We start from the raw sequence: 20,783 nt of genomic DNA, 5'->3' as shown, positions 1-20,783 counted from the left end.
AGCCAATAAAGCAAACAAATAATCCATACCTGGTCCCTACCGTTAAGAAACTTTAATTTAATAAGGGACAGATTTAGTTCAATATACACTTAAAAGCCATATCAGCAGAGTAGAAAGGATGCTGGACTTAGCCTTTATGAGCTTTTTCCTTCTCCATGCAAGATAGATAGGAAATCATCCTATTTGCCTCACAGGGAAGTTATGAGATGGAGTGATTGTGTATCCATTGTGCTTTGCAATCCTACTAGTGCTACTGTATACAATGGAGTTATTATATAGTTTTTTCCTAGCTCCAGCCCCCACTATCATGAAAAAGCAAACCTCTGCTTCAGATAAAAGGTGGTATCCTAATAAGCCTACAGTCTTAACTTTACAGCTACTTCATCATTTCCCCAATCCACAGCTCTGTGCTGAGCACTGCTTCCATCCAGTCTTTTGTGATTGAGGCCCACCAACCATCTCTATCTGTTCCTATTTTTAAATGCTTTTTTGGTTCACTTGAGCCTTTCAATGCTGATCATCAATCCTATGTTCTTTTATCTAATGTCCCATTCCCCTACACCATACTCCTTACAAGATGTAATCTTTCTCAAAACTTCAGATTTCAACACAGCAACACCTTAAGGAGTATTTCAATTTCTTTGCTTAGAGGATATGTGTGTGTGTGTCTATTTCCCCAAGAGAATAAACCTAGTTGCTATATCCCTCATGAAACCTTCCTGGATGTCCCTACCTAGCTCCCTTAAACCCCCAAAGGTCAATTCTCTTACCTACTTAAGTCATTATTTAACGTATTCGTGCAGCTGTTTCAGAACACCCCTACATTAGATTCCAAGTCCTTCGAGGGCAAGTTTTTTTTTAAATCTGCATCCCCAGAATTTACCATATGGTATTTAATATTTGCAGAACAGAACTGAATCTCAGAAATATTTCCAAATCCATAGATGAATTTGGATAGGATTTATTTTGTTGGGTTTTAATGCCATCGGTTTATTTTAAAGAAATAGACACTGTGACAAGATCTCAAACTCTGCTTTGAGCGAGGACTTGCCTCCTCTTCCAAGTATGAGAGGACAAGGCACAATGGGAAATCCACCACGGTACCTGGGGGGGGAAGGGGGAGGGGAGAGGTGAGGGGGAAGTCCGAGAAGCTGGTGTCCAGCTCCATACCGAAACCGACCTCGCCCTCCCTGAACCTCCCGGGCTTTCAGGCCGAAGTCAAGGCGTAGAACCCTCGCCTTTGCCCCCCTGCCCTCTACTTCCCGCATCTCGCCCCCGGGGAAGACTCTGACGGACTGACCCTGCCCCATCTTCTCACCTGAGGACAAGGACGGTGTGCAAGGGGAGGAAGGGGAGAGAGTGAAGACAAGGACGTTGGATCGCAAGGAGAACGTTTTAACTCTTCCCCCGCTGCTGCCCCTCCTGACTCGGGTTAACCCCCGGTGGGCCGAGGAGGCGGCGGGGCTCGCCCAGGATTGGGGCGAGACAGGGCCGGGGGAAGGCGGAGTCCCCGCCCCCTGGCGCAGCGGGTTGCGGAGACAGATGGGGAGCCACCTGTCAAGCGGGCTGGGGCCGTGGGGCACGGAGGGCGCGGGCCGCCTCGCTGTAAGCGCACGCTCAGAGGAGACGCCGGCCCCGACGAGAGGACGCGGAGGAGCCATGGAGAAGCAAGCCGAGAGCTGACAGTGGATGCTGCCGGCTGAGGCTGAGGCGCCGCGCGGTGCGGGAGGCGAACGCCCAGAAAGCTGACAGCTGGGGAAGCGGGCCGAGGCGGCGCCGCGAAGCGGCTGCCCCGCCGGCCGTGGCGGAGGGGCCATGTCTCGGGAGAGGCCACCCCGCACCGACATCCCCCGCAACCTCAGCTTCATCTCGGCGCTCACCGAGCGTGCCTATTACCGCAGCCAGCGGCCCAGCCTGGAGGAGGAGCTGCAGCCGGAGGAGGAGGAGCCGGAGCCCCGAGAGGGGGGCGGAGCGCGCCTCAGGCCTCGCTCCCGCGCCTTAGCCCCCGGGCGGGGCCGTCGGGCCCGCTCTGCCCCGGCTGGAGGGGGCGCTCGGGCCCCGCGCAGCCGCAGCCCGGACACCCGCAAGCGGGTGCGCTTCGCCGACGCCCTGGGGCTGGAACTGGCGGCCGTCCGCCGCTTCAGTCCCGGGGAGCTCCCTCGTGTGCCTCGCCACGTGCAGATACAGCTGCAGCGCGACGCCCTCAGGCACTTCGGGCCCTGTCCACCCAGAACCCGCACCCTCCAGGTAAGAGCTTAGGGACCAGCACCATGTGGGGGGGAAGGACGGGCGGGTAAAGTTTCAGGAAGCTGCCAACCCCACTCTCTTCTCCCCCCCACTCTCCCCCCCACACACCTTCTCCACACTTGCCCCCATCTTTCTTTCTTCATAATTCCCTTCCCAGTGCGCTAGGCCAAGGCAAGCCCCGGACTCCCCCAGCGGACAGACCAGTGCAGGCTTCTGATTGGTCCAGTGCCTCATTCTGACCCTGTGCTCTCTGTCTCTCTCTTTCCTCTCCCCCGTGCCCCGGCAGGAGGCGCGCGCTGCCCTCGAGCCCGCCCGCGAGCCCGGCTTCGCCGCCCGCCTGCAGGCCCAGCGCATATGCCTGGAACGAGCAGAGGCGGGCCCGCTGGGCGTGGCTGGGAGCGCGCGCGTGCTGGACCTGGCCTACGAGAAGCGCGTGAGCGTGCGCTGGAGCGCGGACGGTTGGCGCAGCCAGCGCGAGGCTCCCGCCACCTACGTAGGCCCGGCTCCGCCCCCGCCGCGTGCGGATCGATTCGCCTTCCGGTTGCCCGCCCCGCCAACCGGGGGCTCCTTGCTCTTCGCCCTGCGCTACCGCGTAACCGGCCTTGAGTTCTGGGACAACAACGGAGGCCGCGACTACGCACTGCGCGGGCTCGACTCCCCCGGCAGCGGTGGCGGCAGCGATCCTGAACCCCAGGGCTGGATCCACTTTATCTGAGCGCGGAACGGGAAACCCAGGGATCAGGAGAAAGTGCGGAAAACGGCGGGAGAAACCAAAGGAACTGAGGGTTGGGGGAAGCCACGGATGCGGGAGTGGAAATTGTGGGAGGTTGATTGATGGGATGGGAGGAGACAAGGAGACGGTTTGCGCGCACGCGTAGGAGAATGAGAGGAACTAAAAGTTAAGTCGTGGGGGAGGACGGGCGGATCCAATGGGAATGGGGAATATTGAAGAAGAGACCAATATGGGAGTGGAAGGCGAGTAGCTATAGGAGGAATGAAGGGGAGAACCTAGGCATACCCTGGGGAAACAAAAGAACCAGGGAATAAAGATAATTAGTGCTGTTCTGAGCAGGGTCAGGAAGGTCATTTATTAATAGCCAGAAGGAATCTAGAGGTCATGTAGTCAGATCCCTTCATTTTGCAGATGATGTTCTGAAGCTTTCAGAGTGAAGTCACTGGCTTGAGGACCCACCATTTCTGTCAGTGGCAGAGCCCAAATTTGAACAAGAGTTGCCCACATTCAGCATTCTTGCTACTTGTAACAAAGTAGATCAAAGGGGAGGGATCTGGTGAAGCCTCACTTGTTTGGGTGTGACTCTCAAGTCGAGGGAAGAGCTCCAGAAGACAAAAAAGCCCCTTTAGACTTTCAAAGGATCCCTGCATAACTTTCTTTGCCAATCTCACAAGCTGGGTGCTGAGAGAACCTAAACTCTAGAAGGAAGTCAAACTCTCAGCTCTACGGAGTCATTGCAGTTTTCTATCTGGGATTATCCAGTCCTGCCCTACCTTCCAGTTCTTGCTTCCAAAAACCATTAATTTGGTTAGATCATTAGGGACACATCTTGAATTCCCTTTGGAGTAATCTGGTCAGTTGTCTGCCTCCTGGAGCTTCCAACTTTGGGCAGCCCTGCTGATCAATTATTTTCTTGAGGTTTCAGTTTTTTGTCTCTGGAAATTTGAGAAGGCAGGCTGCATCCAGTCCTCACGTCTCAAAAGAGGCTGAGACATCCAGACCTGTACCAGTCTTGTTTTTCTGGTTTGTAAAGATCTCAAAGTATATTTTAGATATCTCTGTTTCAGGAGGAGGCATTGGATGAAGAGAAAATAATTGTCCCCATTTTACAGAAGAGTAAATTAGGAAAAGGGGATCCTCACAGTCATAGTAAAAGGGGAGAAAAAAGTTTAAACTGGATAATATTGTGTCTACCCTTTTAACTTTGGGAATCAGTTTTTTTTAATCTCTAAAATGAAGTAGTTGAGTTAAATTATTTTAAAATTTTACTTCTATTTCTGAAGGAGTAAGATACTTTGCAAGATACTAAGAATCCTCCAACTTAGTTTTCTGTTTTCTTCTTTTTTTTTTTTTTTTTTTTTGCTAAGGCAATTGGGGTTAAGTTACTTGTCCAGATTCACATACCTAGGAAGTGTTAAATGTCTAAGGCCAGATTTGACAACTTACTTTTCTAACTGTAAAAATTGAAGCTCCAGCAATCTGGTCAATCCTGTGGGTGGCTCTTTATAACATCTCCACTAGAAGTGCTAAAGAAATAAAACCCATCAAGAACATGTAAATTCCACAATACCTCTTAGCCACCTCCAAAGAAATTTTCTCCTGAAACAGGGTTTTCCAGTGTCATGATGAGATTATTATTCTTGAGGAAGACACTGCCCAAAAAAGCCCAGGTAGTAAGTGACTGAAAAGGTTCTGATTCTTTAATAAGGGATAATTAGAGCAAGGGAAAATATTTCATATCTGTTAACTAACAAAACCAAAAGCAGGAAGGGGAAATGCAGAATGTAAACTGATGCATAATCCTGGGAAATGGAAGGAAGAACTTTACTCCATCTTGCCCAATCATACTATCTCCTGAACAAGGGCCTCTACATTGGAGTTTTACCTTCCTGGTATTATTTTCTGCTTGCTTTTCTTAACTCATTGCTCTTTTCCCTCGTTTTTAATCCCTTTTCCTGTTTTCCTCTTCTCTCCCTGCCTCTCCTCTCTTCCTTCACCCTATCCATCTGTTCTCTGCTTTTCCTTCTTCCTCCATAAGGAATGAAGAGCTTGCTTGCTGTCCTCCCAGAATCAGCCATTTGCCCTCTTCTGTTCCTAGACCCCCTCTTGGAAGTCTTCCAGAGGAGAGGTGGGAAGAAGGCAAACAGCAGTTTCTTCTTGGTGACCCAGATGAACTGTTTCCCCAGGTAATCAGCTTTTTTCCCTCTCCACTTTCTTTGGGTTCTGATAATTTGGGGGATTTAATGATATATCTTAAAAGCCTTTTGCATTAGGAAGGAAGGATTGTAGGTTCTGATCAGAATAGAAGCTGCCATACCCCTTTTGGTATCTCCAGCCAACTCTGTACTCCTCTGAGTAGTAGTCAAAAAGAAATGACATACTTGTAAAAACACAATTCACAGCCAACCTCATTTCACCATACATAAATCAATGGAAAACATGTTGGAGAAAGGGATAGAAAACAGGAGAAAGGGCAAGATCAATAAGCATCAGGCACATTTGATGCAATTTCATATATGTTGCATTCTATAAGCAGATAGACTTTGGTTCTGATTTCCCTACATTACTGCTCCTCCATGTTATCTCCAAGACATGGCTTGAAGAGATCAAAGGACAAAGGGAGTAAGAGAAACTATGGGGCTGTTCCTCATGAACCCCAGCTGCTATCACCTCTCAATCAGGTGGAATATTAGCACATGTATGTTACATGAATGAGACTTCCACAGTTTGCAAGGAATATTCCTATAAATAGTCTTAGTACTTTCCTGCCTGATAGGGTCCAAAGCTATGTTAACAGGAAGTGCAAGAAAAGGCTATATACTAGGAGACAAGTGCACTAAAGGCCCCTTTAGAAGACTTCATATGGCTAGGTAAGTGCAAGGCTTGAATGAGCATGAGAGGACCAAGAGGAGTCTTAATCGGCTTGAGCTCCCTCCTACAAGTGCTCTCTTTAGGTCAGGTTAAATGGGTCATTTAGAATTCTAAGATTCTAAGCAAATGTACCTGTGCCTCCTCAAAACATCCACCCACGATACATGTGGTCATGAACTGAATTGATGACTCAATTTCTCAACCAAGCTAGCCTTAACATTGCTGAGATTGCTGTACATTTCTAGACAGTATGGTGTGGACCCCAATGTTTTAAAACTCTTGAGAGGGCTTAATGTGTAGAGGCTGCTTTGGGTTATGCTGTTCCCAGCCTCGGCATTAAAATGTGAACTACCACCTTCCAGATTGAACTCTCATTCTTCCTACCCCTCTACCTTCCCATAAACCCACACCTTACAGCAGCACCATGGATTCCACTAGTCCTGCCAACCAAAAACAATGTGTGTATATGTCTTTTCCCTTCTCTTTCCAAAATGTTTCTGCCCACATCCTTAACGGGATACCAGACAAGACTAACCATCCCCCAAGGGAAACGCCACTAGTTTCCCAGAACTGGTTTAGCCCTAACTTGAAATAGAGACTTAAGAGTATGGTTAAAGAAAAGGTAGCAGGGACTGGGTTATTTCTCTATTCAAACAATATGCCAAAATATATCATGAAAAATGCTAAGCAACAAAAATTTCTACCATACTGAAAGGATACACAGTCTTGGGGGGAAAGATGAGATAGTTGGAAAGAGGGTTCTCCCTTTCTTAATCAAATTCCATCACAAATCTATATTGTAGCCTTAACTCATCTGAATTTCATTTTACCCTGGGGTTCCAACTTTTGTTTTTCTGCTATAGCTTACAAGAGAATGGATGATGTGCATTATCATTTAGTCTCAGAATCTCAAAACATGTTAAAGCTAAAAAGGAATTTAAATTATCTAGTCTTGGCTAGTGAGACAGTGAGGAGATAGGTTCGGAGACCTGGAGAGATTTAGTAATCTCCACTTAGTCAAGCTAATAGAGCCAGGGCTATGACTTGGGTCTCCTGACTCAACAAGAACATAGTGTATATTAGTCCCCAGGACTAGATTTTACCCAGAAAAATCCCTGGCCATTTTCTCATTAAAGTTCCTAGATTTTTGACAAAGATAAAATTACTCTCCAAATCCCATCTTTAGGCATTTCACTGTTCCCCTACTGAGCCCTTTAATATTTCAGGTTCAGTAGACTTCAAATCAAAAATATGCACAGCATTGTGCTAAGTATTTGGAGACAAGGGGAGGCCAGCTGGAAGTTATATACAGTTCTGATAGTACAAGGGCTCTACAGCACATATGAAATTTAGTTAATTTAGGGTATGATACATAATAGCAACAATCGTAATATATAGCAATCTTGTGCATCAGAGACCTACAATTTGATATGCGAGTTCCCAAGGAGGGGTGTGAGGGAAAATGGTTAGTTACCACCATTAGGGAGCTGGCAGAGAGCTTGGAAAGGCTTTCTGGAGGAGTTGGCATTTCATTGGGCTTTGAAAGAGACACAGGAATTCAACAGCGCAAAAGGAGTCGGGAGAACTTTGAGAACAAAGGTCCCCAGACAGTCAAATATGGGATACATCAAGTTTTGACAAGAGATAGTGTATGTAGAGGGAAATAGTATGAAATTAAGCTGGAAAAGGTAGATTGATTCCTTGGATGATGGACAAGAAGGAAGTTTTGGAATGATTCTGAAGAATAACATGACCAGATTCATGTGTAATGAATCTAGCTAGCAGTGGGGTAGATGACTTCAAGAGTAGAAGCAGAAAGATGTTAACATATTTTGGCAGGTGATCATGAGGGCTAAGCTAGGTTAGTGACAGTATGGCTAGAGGCATACAAGTGATAATATGGGAGAAATTACTTGGTAATTGATGGACTATGAGAGGTGGGGGAGAGGAAGTTAAGTTTTAAACATAAGATAAGAGTTTGCACTTAAGATGCCTATGTGGAGCTCAGGAGAAATGTCAGGACCTGAAACATCAGGGATTCAGCATTTTAAGCATTGGGGAAAAAAGGGATGAAATTGCAAAGGAAATGTAACAGGAGGATCAAGTATAGGATGCTGAGTAATATTTCCCTTAAAAGGCTCAGAAGAGAGAGATGGAGCTTTTCAACTGAAATTCTAAGATTCTGAGCCATTAAAAGTGTCAAAACAGCATGAATTCTAAAATGCAAGGGAAAAGAAAGAGGGACTGGGCAGCAGCCTGAGGAAATGAAGGTATTTTGAGTACTGTCATAACAGAAATCAAGGTAAAATGAGGCAATAGTTATAAGCATATTCCCTTTATTTGCAAAGTTAGCCTTTGCCAATAAAAGGGACCAATGGCAATGGCTCCTCAGTAGCCAAAGAACTTGTTTAGGAACAATGGAATCTTTTATAGTGATAAGGTGACAACAAAATCTTGAGCCATAACATAGGTATATCTTCTAATTGGCTAGATGGTTCAACAAGGGGATGGTATAAATGTCAACTCTTCCCCATTACATCTCTGGAAGGTAAGATAGATACTGGGTGATGTCTGTAGGCAATGGGAGTTATTATGGATGTAATTGATGAACTTGACCTTTTATACACATTTCTCCACACTTGGGAGTTGTGTGGAACATAAAAATGCAAGGGGTTGAGAATACATCCTATACAAACACATTCAATATAAACAATTTTTTTATTATAGCTTTTTATTGTCAAAACATATGCATGGGTAATTTTTCAACATTGACCCTTGCAAAAACTTCTGTTCCAATTTTTCCCCTCCTTCCCTCCACCCTCCTCCCCTAAATGGCAGGTAGTCTCGTGTTAAATATGTTAAAAGTATATGTTAAATACAATATATGTATACATATTTATACAGTTGTCTTACTACATAAAAAATCAGATTTAGAAAGAAGGTAAAAAATAACCTGGGAAGAAAAACAAAAATGCAAGCAAACTTAATAACAGAGTTGTAAAAAAATTTTTGATGACTGTTAATGAACCAGAAAAATGCCTCTGGAGGAGTTAAGTACAGAAACCGATAATGGCACAGAATGAGAAAACCATAATTATAAGAATGCTTTATAATCTGGATTACTGGAAGGAGTTGCCCAAAGAAATCATATATCACCAGAATATTGGCAGTGAAAGGAGAGAGAAAAATAGGGTTATAGTTGGATTTGATAGAAAGGTTTGAGGGGGAGACTAGAAACATTTCAATATATTTGCAGTCTTATGAGAATGAAGCAGTGGAGATACAGAGTGGGGGAGAGGGTATTTGTTCATATATGTGTTGGGGGAAGAAGGTTGGTTTAATTCATTGGAGCAAGTTTTTGTAAGAAGCCAGGATAGAAAAGTACTAGAAATGGGAAGGAATGAAGGGCAGGTTAAAAAGACCAGGCTTTGCAAATAGGAGTACCCTTTTTTTCTGAAAAAGGATATAGGGATTCCATTCAACAAATGGGCTCCATATTCCCACTGAACAGCTTCTTTTAAAATATCTGATGGCTTAAAAAAAGATTTAGAATCTTCACAATGGGGGCATACGATGTTTAGTAGTAAAATGAACTGATGAGTTTTTCCTCTGCCTTCAGCCCTTGCTCTCCATTTTATTGGAGATGATAACCAACAGCGAAGTTGACTGAACACAGTGAGTCCATGATTTTATCAGCAGATGATGAGAGGAAATTAAAATCGGCTGACACTACACTTGCATCCTTACCATGTCCTCATATCCGATAATTCTGTATACCGCCAATTCCAGCATGACAATATACCCCTGATCGCTATATTTTCCAATTTTGCACCTGATTCTGCATCATATGTTTGAACATAACATCTTTCCCTTAACCTCTCTAATAGATATAAAAACTTATTTTTCTAACAAATAAAAAATTGAGCTAAATTAGAATCCCTGGATTACCTACATAAGCAGATGTATTCTGGATTGGGAGAGGGGATTTTGGATGTGGGCAGACAAGCATCCCCTTTGTCAGAGACTGGGTAGCACCTTCCAGCAAGACAAATAAATGACTTATCAAAATCCCATCATAACCTCACTCCTGATTGGTAAAGCTGTGCAAAGTGAGGGTGGAATGGAGCAGGAAAAGGCAGCAGAGGGTTGGAGGTTATAGTAGGATACTTACCACAGTGGTTTTCCAGGATCTTTCAGACAGCAGAAAAGCCAATCATGGACAATTCTGGCTCCTTTATATACTTTCCCAGCTTCAAGACTAGTCACATGGACCAGCTTGGGAAGACAGTTTAATTCTATTTCAAAGCAAGCCCTCCTCCCCCAATTTTGAACTAGTTAGGGGAAGAGTTCTCTAAGAGTTACATTCTTCTGCTCCATTAGTCATAGGAAGAGCAAAGCCTATCTCCTTATAACCCTGGGCAGCCATGAACAGCATGGTGAAGGTACAAAGTCTCTGCTCTGTCCAGAATGGGATGACAAAAAATGAATTGGTAATAGGAGAAAATAAGCTTACCTTGAAAGGGAACCCCCAAGTCTTCTTGCCTCCCTTCCTTCCACCACCCCCCCCAAAAAAAAAAAAAATCTTGGTGGTATATTCTCAATAAGTCTAGATTTAGAGCCAAAATCTTCCTACCCCCCTGGAAGGCCCTAGACCAGGAATAATCAAGTACCTCCTAGTTACATCATAATGAATGAGCTGTGATGTCATTACAACCCTCCCCCCCCATCAAGGTATTGTAAGTAAAGTCTGATATGCTGAAAGATAAACTCAACATGAGGAACAGAGATTCAAGAAGAGGTGAGTGGGGGATTGCCTCATCATAATACTGTTCTCCCAGGCTCTACATCACATTCACTTTCCTACTCCTGTCTCCCCTTCTACCACCACCATCATATTGCGCTATCCTCCAAGCTTCTTCAGTGCATCTTTTTGCTGTCTCCAGCCTCTCTAGCTTCCACTAGCTCTGCCCCTTCATGCAATCAAAAAGAGCATATTTGTGGTCAATAGAATGTAAGTCATCTGACTAAACTCATATGCAGAGACAGTGAGCAAAGAAGGCATCAAGGTGAGAAGAATCCCCCTTTGCTTCCATACTCATTTCTAGCCATAGAAAAGGCAGGACTATTCTGCTTAGCAAGGGCTCTTGACTACAAAAATCCAGTCTTTCTATCTTCCCCCTTAGGGGAAATAATTGTCAGAGCCTCTAGTCCTGGATTTTTGTTCATCTAGCCTCAGACACTAATTGTGTAACTCTAAGCAAGTCACTTAACTGTTTACCTCAGTTTCCTCATCTATAAAATGAACCAGAGAAGGAAACAGCAAACCACTCCAGCATCTTTGCCAAGCAAATCTCAGAGGGGGGCAGGAAGAGTCAAAAGACAGAACAAGTCCCTTGTCACCAGCCTCTTTCCACCCTCCCATCTCCCAACTTTCTAGAATTAGCTCTTCCAGCTCCCAGGAGCCACAGAGACAAGTTAACTTATGAATCCATTTGGGTTCAGTCTTTATGAAGTAACCCACCCACCAAACTTCTGCCTTAGGGCAGGGCTTCTTAAATCTTCCACTTGTGAAGCCTGTTTTGCTGAGAAATTTTTATGTAGGCATATAAAACAGGTATACAAATAAAACATTTGTGGATAATCACAATTTCTTGATCACCCTGTATTCAGTTGATCTTAAGGTGATTCCCATAATCTCCCCAGGACTAATTAGGGGCTGTGGGAAATTCCCATAATCCATTTCCTTTCTATTCCCTTTGTTTATAGGAAGTGTGGGGTCTTTGCTGATCAGTCCATATTTAATTTCATTTAGATCCTATTTTCTAGGTTATAAGACTACAGATTTAAAGTTGAAAGGGAACTTTGAAGGTCATCTAGTCCAACCCCTTCAGAAGGAAACTTGGGGCCCAGAGTGATTTGTTCAAGGTCTTATGACCCCAAATCCAATGTCCCTTTCCAGGATCTACTAGAACCTGAGAACTGCAAACTACTAACATTACCAGACACAAACTCAAGCATGCACAGTTTTGGCAGGCTGTGGACTTGTTTTCCTCCTAATTGGAAGTGATGTCATCCAGGGCTTTAATCTGAAGGGTAGAAAGTTTCTAGGTCTTTTGTGGATTCATTTTTTGAGACTGTCCCTAAAATACATTACCAAAATCTAGTGCTCATAGTATACTGCCTGGGTGTCAGGGGAACATGGATCAGGGTTCTGAAACAGGCTTGACACCACAGTTCCTTACAATCCACAATAGGGATATCTGGAAACCACAAGCGCTCTAGACCCTGAAGTAGACCAGGAGAGCCTAAAATAGAAACTGGACATCTTCCTAGTGAGGGAAGAATTTGAGGCCTGTTGTAATGTTCCTGCTAGTTTTCTGGAGGTCATCCGGAAGGGCATTGGTCTCAGCAGGATAGATACCACGAGACTGGTCAAGAATAGAGTCTAGATAGATTCTTTATTCTGGCCCAATCTTGAGCTTGGTGCAGGAGGCATGAGAGTCACCAAAAGGCTGGTCAAAGATAGAATGTCTTATCTTCCAGTCCTTGTTGGCTCTTATATACCTTATTGTAATTACATTATTACAGCATATTGATTGTGTTAACTTAGAAAACCATTACATCACCATACTAAGTATATATGTGAACTAGAGAACCATGATCTCATCAATTCCACCGAGTTAATATCTTTGTTAACTTCAGAGTTCCAGCTTTCTACAGCCTGTGTATTGAGAAAAAACATTTTACCTCCCTGAAGTACTTTCTTGCCCTTCAAAACAGGAGTGATAATTATCCTTACTAAATACTTACAATGATGGTTATGAGGAAAATCCTATAGAAATTATTAAGTATACTGTGAAAGAAGACTCAAATCCTAAGACTACAAGAAAAGTTAAGGTAAAGGAGGTGGCTAAGTTTTCTGTATTTGTGGAGCCATGTCAAGTTAAGGAACATTTATTAAGCACCTATGTGACTGTATACTAAAGGCTGGGGATACAAAAAAATTTTTTTCAGAGCAGTCCCTGCTCTCAAGGAGTTCACAGTCCAATTGGGCTAGGGGAAGGAATGCAATAGAGCATATGCAAAACAACTATGTACAAATACTATTAGGATAAGTTGGAGATAGAAAAGCGCTATGTTAAAGGTCTAGAAAGATTTCTTAGAATTGATGGGATTTTAGATAGGAATATGGGAGGAAGACTGTTTTAGTGATGCAGTATGACCTAGTGCATCTAGAAAGCAGTGCTGTGGAGGTTGCAGGATTTGAGTTCCATTCTGTCTTCTGACACATACTTAACTGTCACTGTCTTAGTCATCTCACTTTCTAGTGTCCCTAAGGGCCCCTAAGACAGTATAAGGTGTTTGTCAGTATCGTTAGAAGTTCTGACTCCACTCCAGCAGATTCTCACATTCAAGTACTTGCAAAGCCAAGCCAGAGAGCTTCCGTGGCTTCTACATTCTCAGGGTCTATAGAGGCAGGGCCGCCAGGGGGCGTAGTGGCTAGAACGCCAGGACTGGAGTCTGATAAACTCATCTGAGTTCAAATGTGACCTCGGACACTTCCTAGCTGTGTGACTCTGGGACCAAAGTCACTTAACCCTAGTTTGCTTCATTTTCTTCATCAGTAAAATGAGCTGGAGAAGGAAATGACAAACCACTTCATATCTCTGAGATCGCGAAGAATCGGGAACGATGAATAATAAAAACGGAAAAGGCCTAGCATAGACTATTTTTTCTCTTGGCCTCGAGTTAGAGTCGCCCCAAGGTCTCTTTCCCAGCGGGTGAGTTTCTGAGGGGTTTAGTCGGGGGCTTTTTTCGTTGTTGGTAGACAGGTTAATACGCTCAGAGGTCAGGATCGGCAAGCCACATGGCTGGCGGAAGGAAAATCACGGGGGCCACGCCCTGGCGCCTAGACGTTGCTAGCAGGCGGCCTTGGGGTTGCAGGGGCTCGTCTCTCAGCACCCTGGGCTCGGGGGACTTTTTCCTGGAACCACACGCAACCAACCACTGGCCCGCCCCGGCGGAGCGCTACACAGCCAATGAAAGGCAGGGCAGAGCTCCGCGCCCCCAATGGCGCGCCCCAGACTGTTTCGCCCGCTGCCGCCAGTCCAGCCCCGCCAATCGAGGCTCACGACCTGCCTCGACCCGCCTAGGCCTGGACGCCCCGCTCCGCCCATCTCCCTTGGCTCCGCCCCGCCTCCAACTCCCCTGCTCCGGCCGGGCTCGGGTGGCAGGACCGGCGCAGACCGGGAAGTGAACCCGGTCCGGCCCGGCTCTTCCTCGCGTGGTCCTCTGTGCTGGCAGGTCCCGCGTTGGCCCCAGGCAGTGGACCAGTCACTCTGGAGGCTTCCGGGCCCCTGTTCCCTCCCTTTCCCCCCGGTCCATGGTGCGAGGCTGGGAGCCGCCGCCCGGCCAGACCGCGGTGAGTGACCCCCCGAGTGCGGGACCTCCCCCACCCCAGTCCCGAGGAGGGGCAGACGGCACCCCGAAGCTGGGAGCTCAGCGGGAGTGTTGCCGCCCGGCCCAGGACCTGGGCTCTTGCTGCTTGGGGTGACCGGGACTATGAGGGTGTCTCGGCCAGGGAAGCAGGGCCCCACCACTCGGGGTGACAGAAGGATCGAGACCCGCTCCGGCCCCGGCGCCCTCGACCCGTGGCCCTAAGGGCTGCAACTTTCCTTACCCTTCGGCGCCTTTTTTGTTATTTTCGGCCCCAGTGGAAAATAAAGGGGAAAGGCCAACTCCGCACGCCGTGCACGGGCCTGACAGCCCGAAATCCGGGGCTAGGGCCGAGCAATCCGAGCTGTACCCTCCCCTTCTTCCCCTGAACGAACGCCTCCACCCGGCCCGCCTCCCGGGGAGCTGGGGCTGTGCCACTAGCGTTGGAGTTGGGAGTGGGAGGGACGGAGGGTGCCCGAGGAATCCCATTCAGAGTCCTTTCAGCCTCGCGCCCGAAAAGCCGACGAGCCGCCCACCGACGCGACTCGTGCGTGCGCTCCAAGTTTTCCCAGGCTGCTCCTTGCCCGAGGCGGGGCAACTTGCCGTCCCGGGATCCCGAGATCGTCTTCCCCTACTCACCGGAGTGAAACCACCTTCCGAGATAGCCCGAGCTTTGGCCCATTCACAACCAGTTTGACTGGGCACAGCGCCTCTTTGCCACGTTCAAATCCTGTTGCTTTCCCTCTCCGTCCTTCATCCTCACCCCACCTCCCCATCTGCTTATCTCTAAATCAATGCCACCATTTCCATTGCTCAGTTTGGAGAGTGTAAATTCATGGGGCCCCCAGATCCCATTTTCAAGAAGTTACCTCAAATTGTACTGCTGTTGGCTGAAACTTTGGAGTTTTGTGGTTGAGTCGTGTCCGGCTCTAAGTGACCCACTTGTCCAGTTTTCTTGGCAAAGATACTGGAATAGTTTGCCTTTTCTTTCTCCAGTATGTCCCCACTCTGCAGATGACGAACTGAGGCAAATAGAAGTTAAGTGACTTGTCCAGGTTCACACAATTAGGCAGCGTCTGAATTCAGATTTTGGCTCTAACCCCGGTGCTCTGTCCACTGTACCAGCCAAAGCTAAGAGTTTTTGGCTGGATTTTAATGTTTTGTCTACCTTCCACATCCCGACTTCAGGCTCCGGCTTGAAATGGATACCACGACTCCTCTCTGCCCGATATACCTCCCTTATAGTGGGAAGAAAATCTGGGCTGGGCTCGGCCTCGATCTACTGGGCATTCTAACCATTCCTCCAGACTGCTGCAAGTTTTGTCTCGCGGATTTCTCTCTTTGCTTAGGGAAAAGGAATACCCTAGGGGGAGGTTAAGAGAAAGTGTGAAACTGAATTGATTATTTTTTTCTGGAACTTGGAATGGTTGGAAAGGTGTATATGTGAAAGGGGGATGGGGGGGGGCAAAAGAGCCTTAAAAATAAAAAAAAGACATTTGTTGAGGATGCATTCGAAACTTCCTAGTTATATATACCTCTTAACCTCAACTCAAAACTGGATCTAGAAACCCTTGTGTGCCTTCCATTCTGCTTTTTGTTAGTAGGACCTACTTAAAGCTTTGTTTTATGTTTTTCATGAATCAGTCCCTGGATGTGGTTAGTGGTTTTATCCCCTTTCCAAACCAAATTCTTTTGGGGAGGAATCAGCCCATACAATGCATTTTTTAAGACTAGGATCTCCATAATATTCATGGTGGGTTTCAATTTTAGGCGGAAGGATTCCAGAGGACTTTTGCGGCCATGCAAGCAGCTATCCTCCTTTCTTTGCCACTACTATACCCCGCTGATCAAATGTAATTGGGGTGAGCTTCAGAGTGATGTAGGATCCTCTTGTTTTGTGGTTAATGGTCATAGCTCTTACGAGATGATTTCAAGTTTGCAAAGCAATTTTACATTATGGAATTTGGTTTTTACAATAATATGATCTGTTGTTATCCCCATTTTATAAGTGAGGAAATTAAGGGTCAGAGATATTGAATGATTTGCCTGGAGTCTTATTGCTACTAAAATACTGGAGGCTTACTTCAAATTTAAGTCTTCTTGACTTCTGGTCAAGCAACCTAGCCAGTAAATCATGTTGTTTTATACCATAACTGGCAAGAATAATAATTGACCCTTAGTGATTTAGGTTTTTTGCTTTTAAAACACGTCTCAGCTTTGTTGATTTTTTTTTTTTACTCCACCTACCCCCAATATGTGCAAAGATATGTTCCTTGTCTCTAACCCATCCTACAAAGCTGAGAAAATAAAGGGAGCATATAACAAAACTACTGACTAAATAATCTTCCTAATCTTCCTCTTGCACTATTCTTAGAGTACATTAGGCATTTTCCTCATTTGTTTTATCAAAGGATAATAGTTAAGTAGATTTTAAGTTTAAACTGAAAGGGACTTCAGAGACCTTTTGTCAGCAATGCTTCTTACCTTACCCGCAGCATTTTATAGGTAAGAAAATTAAGGCCCATATATCCAGTGAGCATCAGAGGCAGATTTTTGAATCCAGATTTTCTGATGCCAGAGTTAGTTCAAATTCAGTTATGTGATCCTCATTGATACTCCAGAGCAGGGTTTCTTAGACTTTTTCCACTCTCAACCCCTTTTCACCTGAGAAATTTATACATGACCCATTATATATAGCTATGTAAAATAGGTATATATTTACTTATAATAAAAAAATTATTTTATAACACTCATTTGATATATATATATATAATTTTACCATTTATTAAAGCTGAAAGCAAATTTGCATACTGAGATGGATGTGCTTGTTTATTTTTACATAATGAATTAAATCTTGGTGAATACTTGATACCTTTTACTGTTGCCAAATTTTTCTCAACCCCATATTCAGTTACTTGACTCCACCTATAGTTTAAGAAGCTTTGCTTTAGAGTAGAATATGAGGTACAATGGTTTATTCCTGAACTCACTCACCAATTGTGAAGAGCTGGCACTATGTATGTTTCCAGGCTCCCCATCCAACCTTCTGAAACAGGCAGATCCATTTGCATAGATATTGCTCACCTCTGAACCTCTGGACTCAGACATAATTTTTCATAGAGAAAGAGGGGAGGGAGATGATTTACTCTAAGGTAACACTCCCATCTATAGCGTTTAACAGTTTACCAAGCACTTTCACAGTCATTTCCTCATTTGATCATTGCAACCACTTTTCGTGATAGGTAAGAGAGTTATTATCCTCAGCTTGGATGACAGAAGAGATTAAATGACTCAACCAATATCACAGGACTAATAAATGAGAAGATAAATTAGGTGTGATACTCAAATCCAGTGTTTTCAAATTATTCCTCATAGTCTCAAGTAAGAGAGAGGGTAAATACGTTAATGAAAGCAAAGCTATTAAGAACTGGGAGTAAAATTCAATATATTGAGAAGATGTTTAGGAACATTAGCACAGCCGATGAGAATAGGGAATCTTCAAAGACTGTGCTGTTGTTGAGTTTCTTCCTCACCTCCACTCTTCTTCCTGGGAGACATTTTAGAGTTACTGCCCAGTTTAGGCAGAACCATTAAAGGAGCTGCCTATAACCCACAGAGTCTTTGCCCATTTCTATCTTCAGAGGACCACTGGGCAGAAAAGATGAGAGCAACCCTTCTGTACAATGTTGTGGAGAAGTGTGTTAAGCTCCCAAGGATCCCCAGGGATTGGCTGAGCAGCTGGAAGAGACAAAGGCAGGAGGAGGTAGGGTGGGGAAAGGGTTAACCTTTGTTCAGAAGCTGACTTAGAGGTGAAGAAAATCCTCCCTCCCTTCTCACCCCCCACGTGACCTGTGTGTAGGTATGTCCCTAGTAGGAGTGAACCATCCCATATACCTGACCTGCTTCTTTTTTTTTTTTTTTTTTTAACATGACCAAACCGTTATGTTGCTGTACAAAAAGAATCAGACTCTGAAATATTGTACAATTAGCTTGTGAAGGAAATCAAAAATGCAGGTGGGCATAAATATAGGGATTGGGAATTCAATGTAATGGTTTTTAGTCATCTCCCAGAGTTCTTTCTCTGGGCGTAGCTGGTTCAGTTCATTACTGCTCCATTGGAAATGATTTGGTTGATCTCGTTGCTGAGGATGGCCTGGTCCATCAGAACTGGTCATCATATAGTATTGTTGTTGAAGTATGTAATGATCTCCTGGTCCTGCTCATTTCACTCAGCATCAGTTCGTGTAAGTCTCTCCAGGCCTTTCTGAAATTATCCTGTTTGACCTGCTTCTCTCAAGCAAAGCCACCGGGTCTAGGCTTTAAAAGGTCCCGTCTTGTTTATGTTACCCATATTGGACACATGGAAGGTCCTCCCTTCCCCTTCCCATAGGATCCCCACTCCTAAATCACAAAGGGCTCAGTGTAGGGATTTTGGGGAAGGAGAGGAGCCTAAAGCAGGCAGAGCTACTCTCCCACCTTGGAAGCAAGGATCCATTATATAGCTAGCTCCTAGTCCTGAAAACTATAGAATGAACAGTTTGTGACAAATAGAAACATCAAAACTCCCATTTCTTTTGAAAGACACCATGACTGACCATTTATTTACCCCTGTCTAGAGTTGATGAGCAAGGGTGCCAGACTCCTAGAGGAAACTTGGCAATTGGGACAAGATAGGATATATAAAAGCATACACATGGCCACCTCATATGGCCCCAGATTTTGATGATAGTAGCCAGGGGAGATCAGAGGCAAGTAAGAGAGCCCACTGGTTAAATTATTTCTCTTGTTGTTCCAGCCATCTCAGAAGGGCACAAGTCAGAAATCACCATGCCCCCCAACAAAGAGGCTAACAGCTTTGCCAGCCCCCCTGCTGGGCTCATCTGCCTTCCTCCTATCTCAGAGGAGCTGCAGCTCGTGTGGACCCAGGCTGCCCAGACCAGTGAGCTAGATGGCAACGAGCACTTGTTACGGACTTTCAGTTACTTTCCCTACCCCAGCCTAGCAGACATTGCTCTGCTCTGCCTTCGCTATGGACTGCAGATGGAGAAAGTTAAGACCTGGTTTATGGCCCAGCGCCTCCGCTGTGGCATCAGCTGGTCATCAGAAGAGATTGAGGAGACTCGGGCCCGGGTTGTCTACAACAGGGACCAACTCCACTTCAAATCCCTTCTTTCTCTTACTCATCATGCAGGGCGACCCCCTGAGGATGTCTCACCCACCCCAGTGCCACCTTCAGACTCAGATGATACCCACATTAGCCCCCTGGCACTTAATGAGCCTCCTCAGGTGAAACGATTAAAGATGGAGCTTGAAGAATCCTCCTCGCTGTCCTTGAGCCACCACAAAGCCAAGGAACCCTTGGTTGCACCTGGCAATGGAGCCTTTTCTCACCAACCTCCTGGTTTTTGGCAGGAATTGCAAAGTGGTCTTTCCAAGGAGCTGGTAAGCAGAGGTTCTGACCATCAACCACATGGCCTAGGAACTGCTGCCTGGGACCACTCTACCAGCTTCCATCTGCCACACTCTCGGGACAGGCCTTCCCCTATTACATTACTTGCCAATAGTTGCAAGCAAGAGCCAGCATCCATCCTGCCTCCTTCTTCCTCTACCTCTTCTTCCTCTTTCCGAGTAATGGCCAATGGAGCCACTGCCACCTCTAAACCCCTTCAGTCACTAGGATGTGTTCCTCAGCCACCTTCCCCCAGTGAACAGGCACTACCTCCACATTTGGAGCCAGCTTGGCCCCAGGGTCTAAGACATAGCCCAGGTCCAGGTAGGGTTGCTCCAGCTGAGTACTACTTCCCAGATATGCAGCGCCAACGGAAGACCAAGCGCAAGACCAAAGAGCAGCTGGCCATTCTGAAGTCCTTCTTTTTACAATGCCAGTGGGCTCGGCGTGAAGATTACTGTAAACTGGAACAAATCACTGGCTTACCGAGGCCTGAGATTATTCAGTGGTTTGGGGACACTCGATATGCCCTGAAGCACGGACAGCTGAAATGGTTCCGGGATAATGCAGTACCCGGTCCCCCCAGTTACCAGGAACCGGCTACCCCTACTCCACAACCTGTAGCCCGGCCTTTGCAGGAGTGGGCTGAGATGCCACCTCCCCCCCTCCCTCCACCTCCCCCAGACACAAGTCCTCTGGAGCGGTACTGGACAGTTCACCAGCAGTTACGAGAAGAAGACCTCCCTCGACTGAGTCTAGAGTCAGGGCTGAGCACCCAACAAGTGGTAGACTGGTTCTACTCTCGTTCACCTGAGCCTGCAGAGGTGGTAGTTTGTCTAGATGAAGAGGATGAAGAAGAGGAGGAAGACGACCTTCCGGAAGAGGATGGGGGTGAGGAAGAAGAGGAGGAGGAAGAGGAAGAGGATGAAGTGATCATACAGGATTGAGTGGGGAATTTGGGAGGGGGGATTTTATTAGAAGATGAACCAACTTAGTGACTGTTTAAACAAACAAAAAAACCCACATTTTTCTTACCTTGTTGGCAAA

General features: G+C 45.8%; 3 protein-coding genes across 8 annotated transcripts in view; 2 read left to right on the top strand and 1 right to left on the bottom strand.

Moving 5' to 3' along the window:
- Window positions 1–10,482, bottom strand: part of LOC111719772 (polyadenylate-binding protein 2) — a 23,833-nt gene extending 13,351 nt beyond the window's left edge. For 2 of the 3 annotated variants that reach the window (XM_031955046.1, XM_031955047.1), the window contains exon 1: window positions 2,356–2,537. The gene's annotated coding sequence lies outside the window, so the exon portion shown is untranslated. Of the gene's footprint in view, window positions 1–2,355; window positions 2,538–10,364 lie in introns of those variants that run through there. The other variant, XM_031955045.1, reaches the window with a different exon arrangement.
- PPP1R3E (protein phosphatase 1 regulatory subunit 3E) lies at window positions 1,321–9,712 on the top strand. Of its 2 annotated transcripts, XR_004232351.1 has the most exons (4): window positions 1,321–2,247; window positions 2,534–2,995; window positions 5,019–5,166; window positions 9,471–9,712. XR_004232351.1 is itself a non-coding variant. In XM_031955054.1 (2 exons), exons 1-2 carry the CDS (start codon window positions 1,816–1,818, stop codon window positions 2,960–2,962), a joined length of 861 nt encoding a protein of 286 aa, XP_031810914.1. In that variant the 5' UTR covers window positions 1,321–1,815; the 3' UTR covers window positions 2,963–6,212. The 2 variants fall into 2 exon arrangements, 1 of the variants encoding a protein (XP_031810914.1); XM_031955054.1 differs by lacking the exon at window positions 9,471–9,712 and having other exon boundaries at window positions 2,534–6,212.
- Window positions 10,463–20,783, top strand: HOMEZ (homeobox and leucine zipper encoding). Of its 3 annotated transcripts, none has more exons than XM_003755839.2 (2): window positions 10,463–10,649; window positions 19,083–20,783. In XM_003755839.2, exons 1-2 carry the CDS (start codon window positions 10,604–10,606, stop codon window positions 20,681–20,683), a joined length of 1,647 nt encoding a protein of 548 aa, XP_003755887.1. In that variant the 5' UTR covers window positions 10,463–10,603; the 3' UTR covers window positions 20,684–20,783. The 3 variants fall into 3 exon arrangements, with proteins under 3 accessions (XP_003755887.1, XP_031810903.1, XP_012400178.2); XM_031955043.1 differs by lacking the exon at window positions 10,463–10,649 and adding an exon at window positions 10,656–10,917; XM_012544724.3 differs by lacking the exon at window positions 10,463–10,649 and adding an exon at window positions 13,900–14,273.

The sequence above is a fragment of the Sarcophilus harrisii genome, chromosome 2, assembly GCF_902635505.1.
Source record: "Sarcophilus harrisii chromosome 2, mSarHar1.11, whole genome shotgun sequence".
Taxonomy (NCBI): Eukaryota; Metazoa; Chordata; class Mammalia; order Dasyuromorphia; family Dasyuridae; genus Sarcophilus; species Sarcophilus harrisii.
The sequence above is the reverse complement of the archived record's forward strand: the minus strand, read 5'-3'. Positions and strand labels throughout refer to the sequence as shown.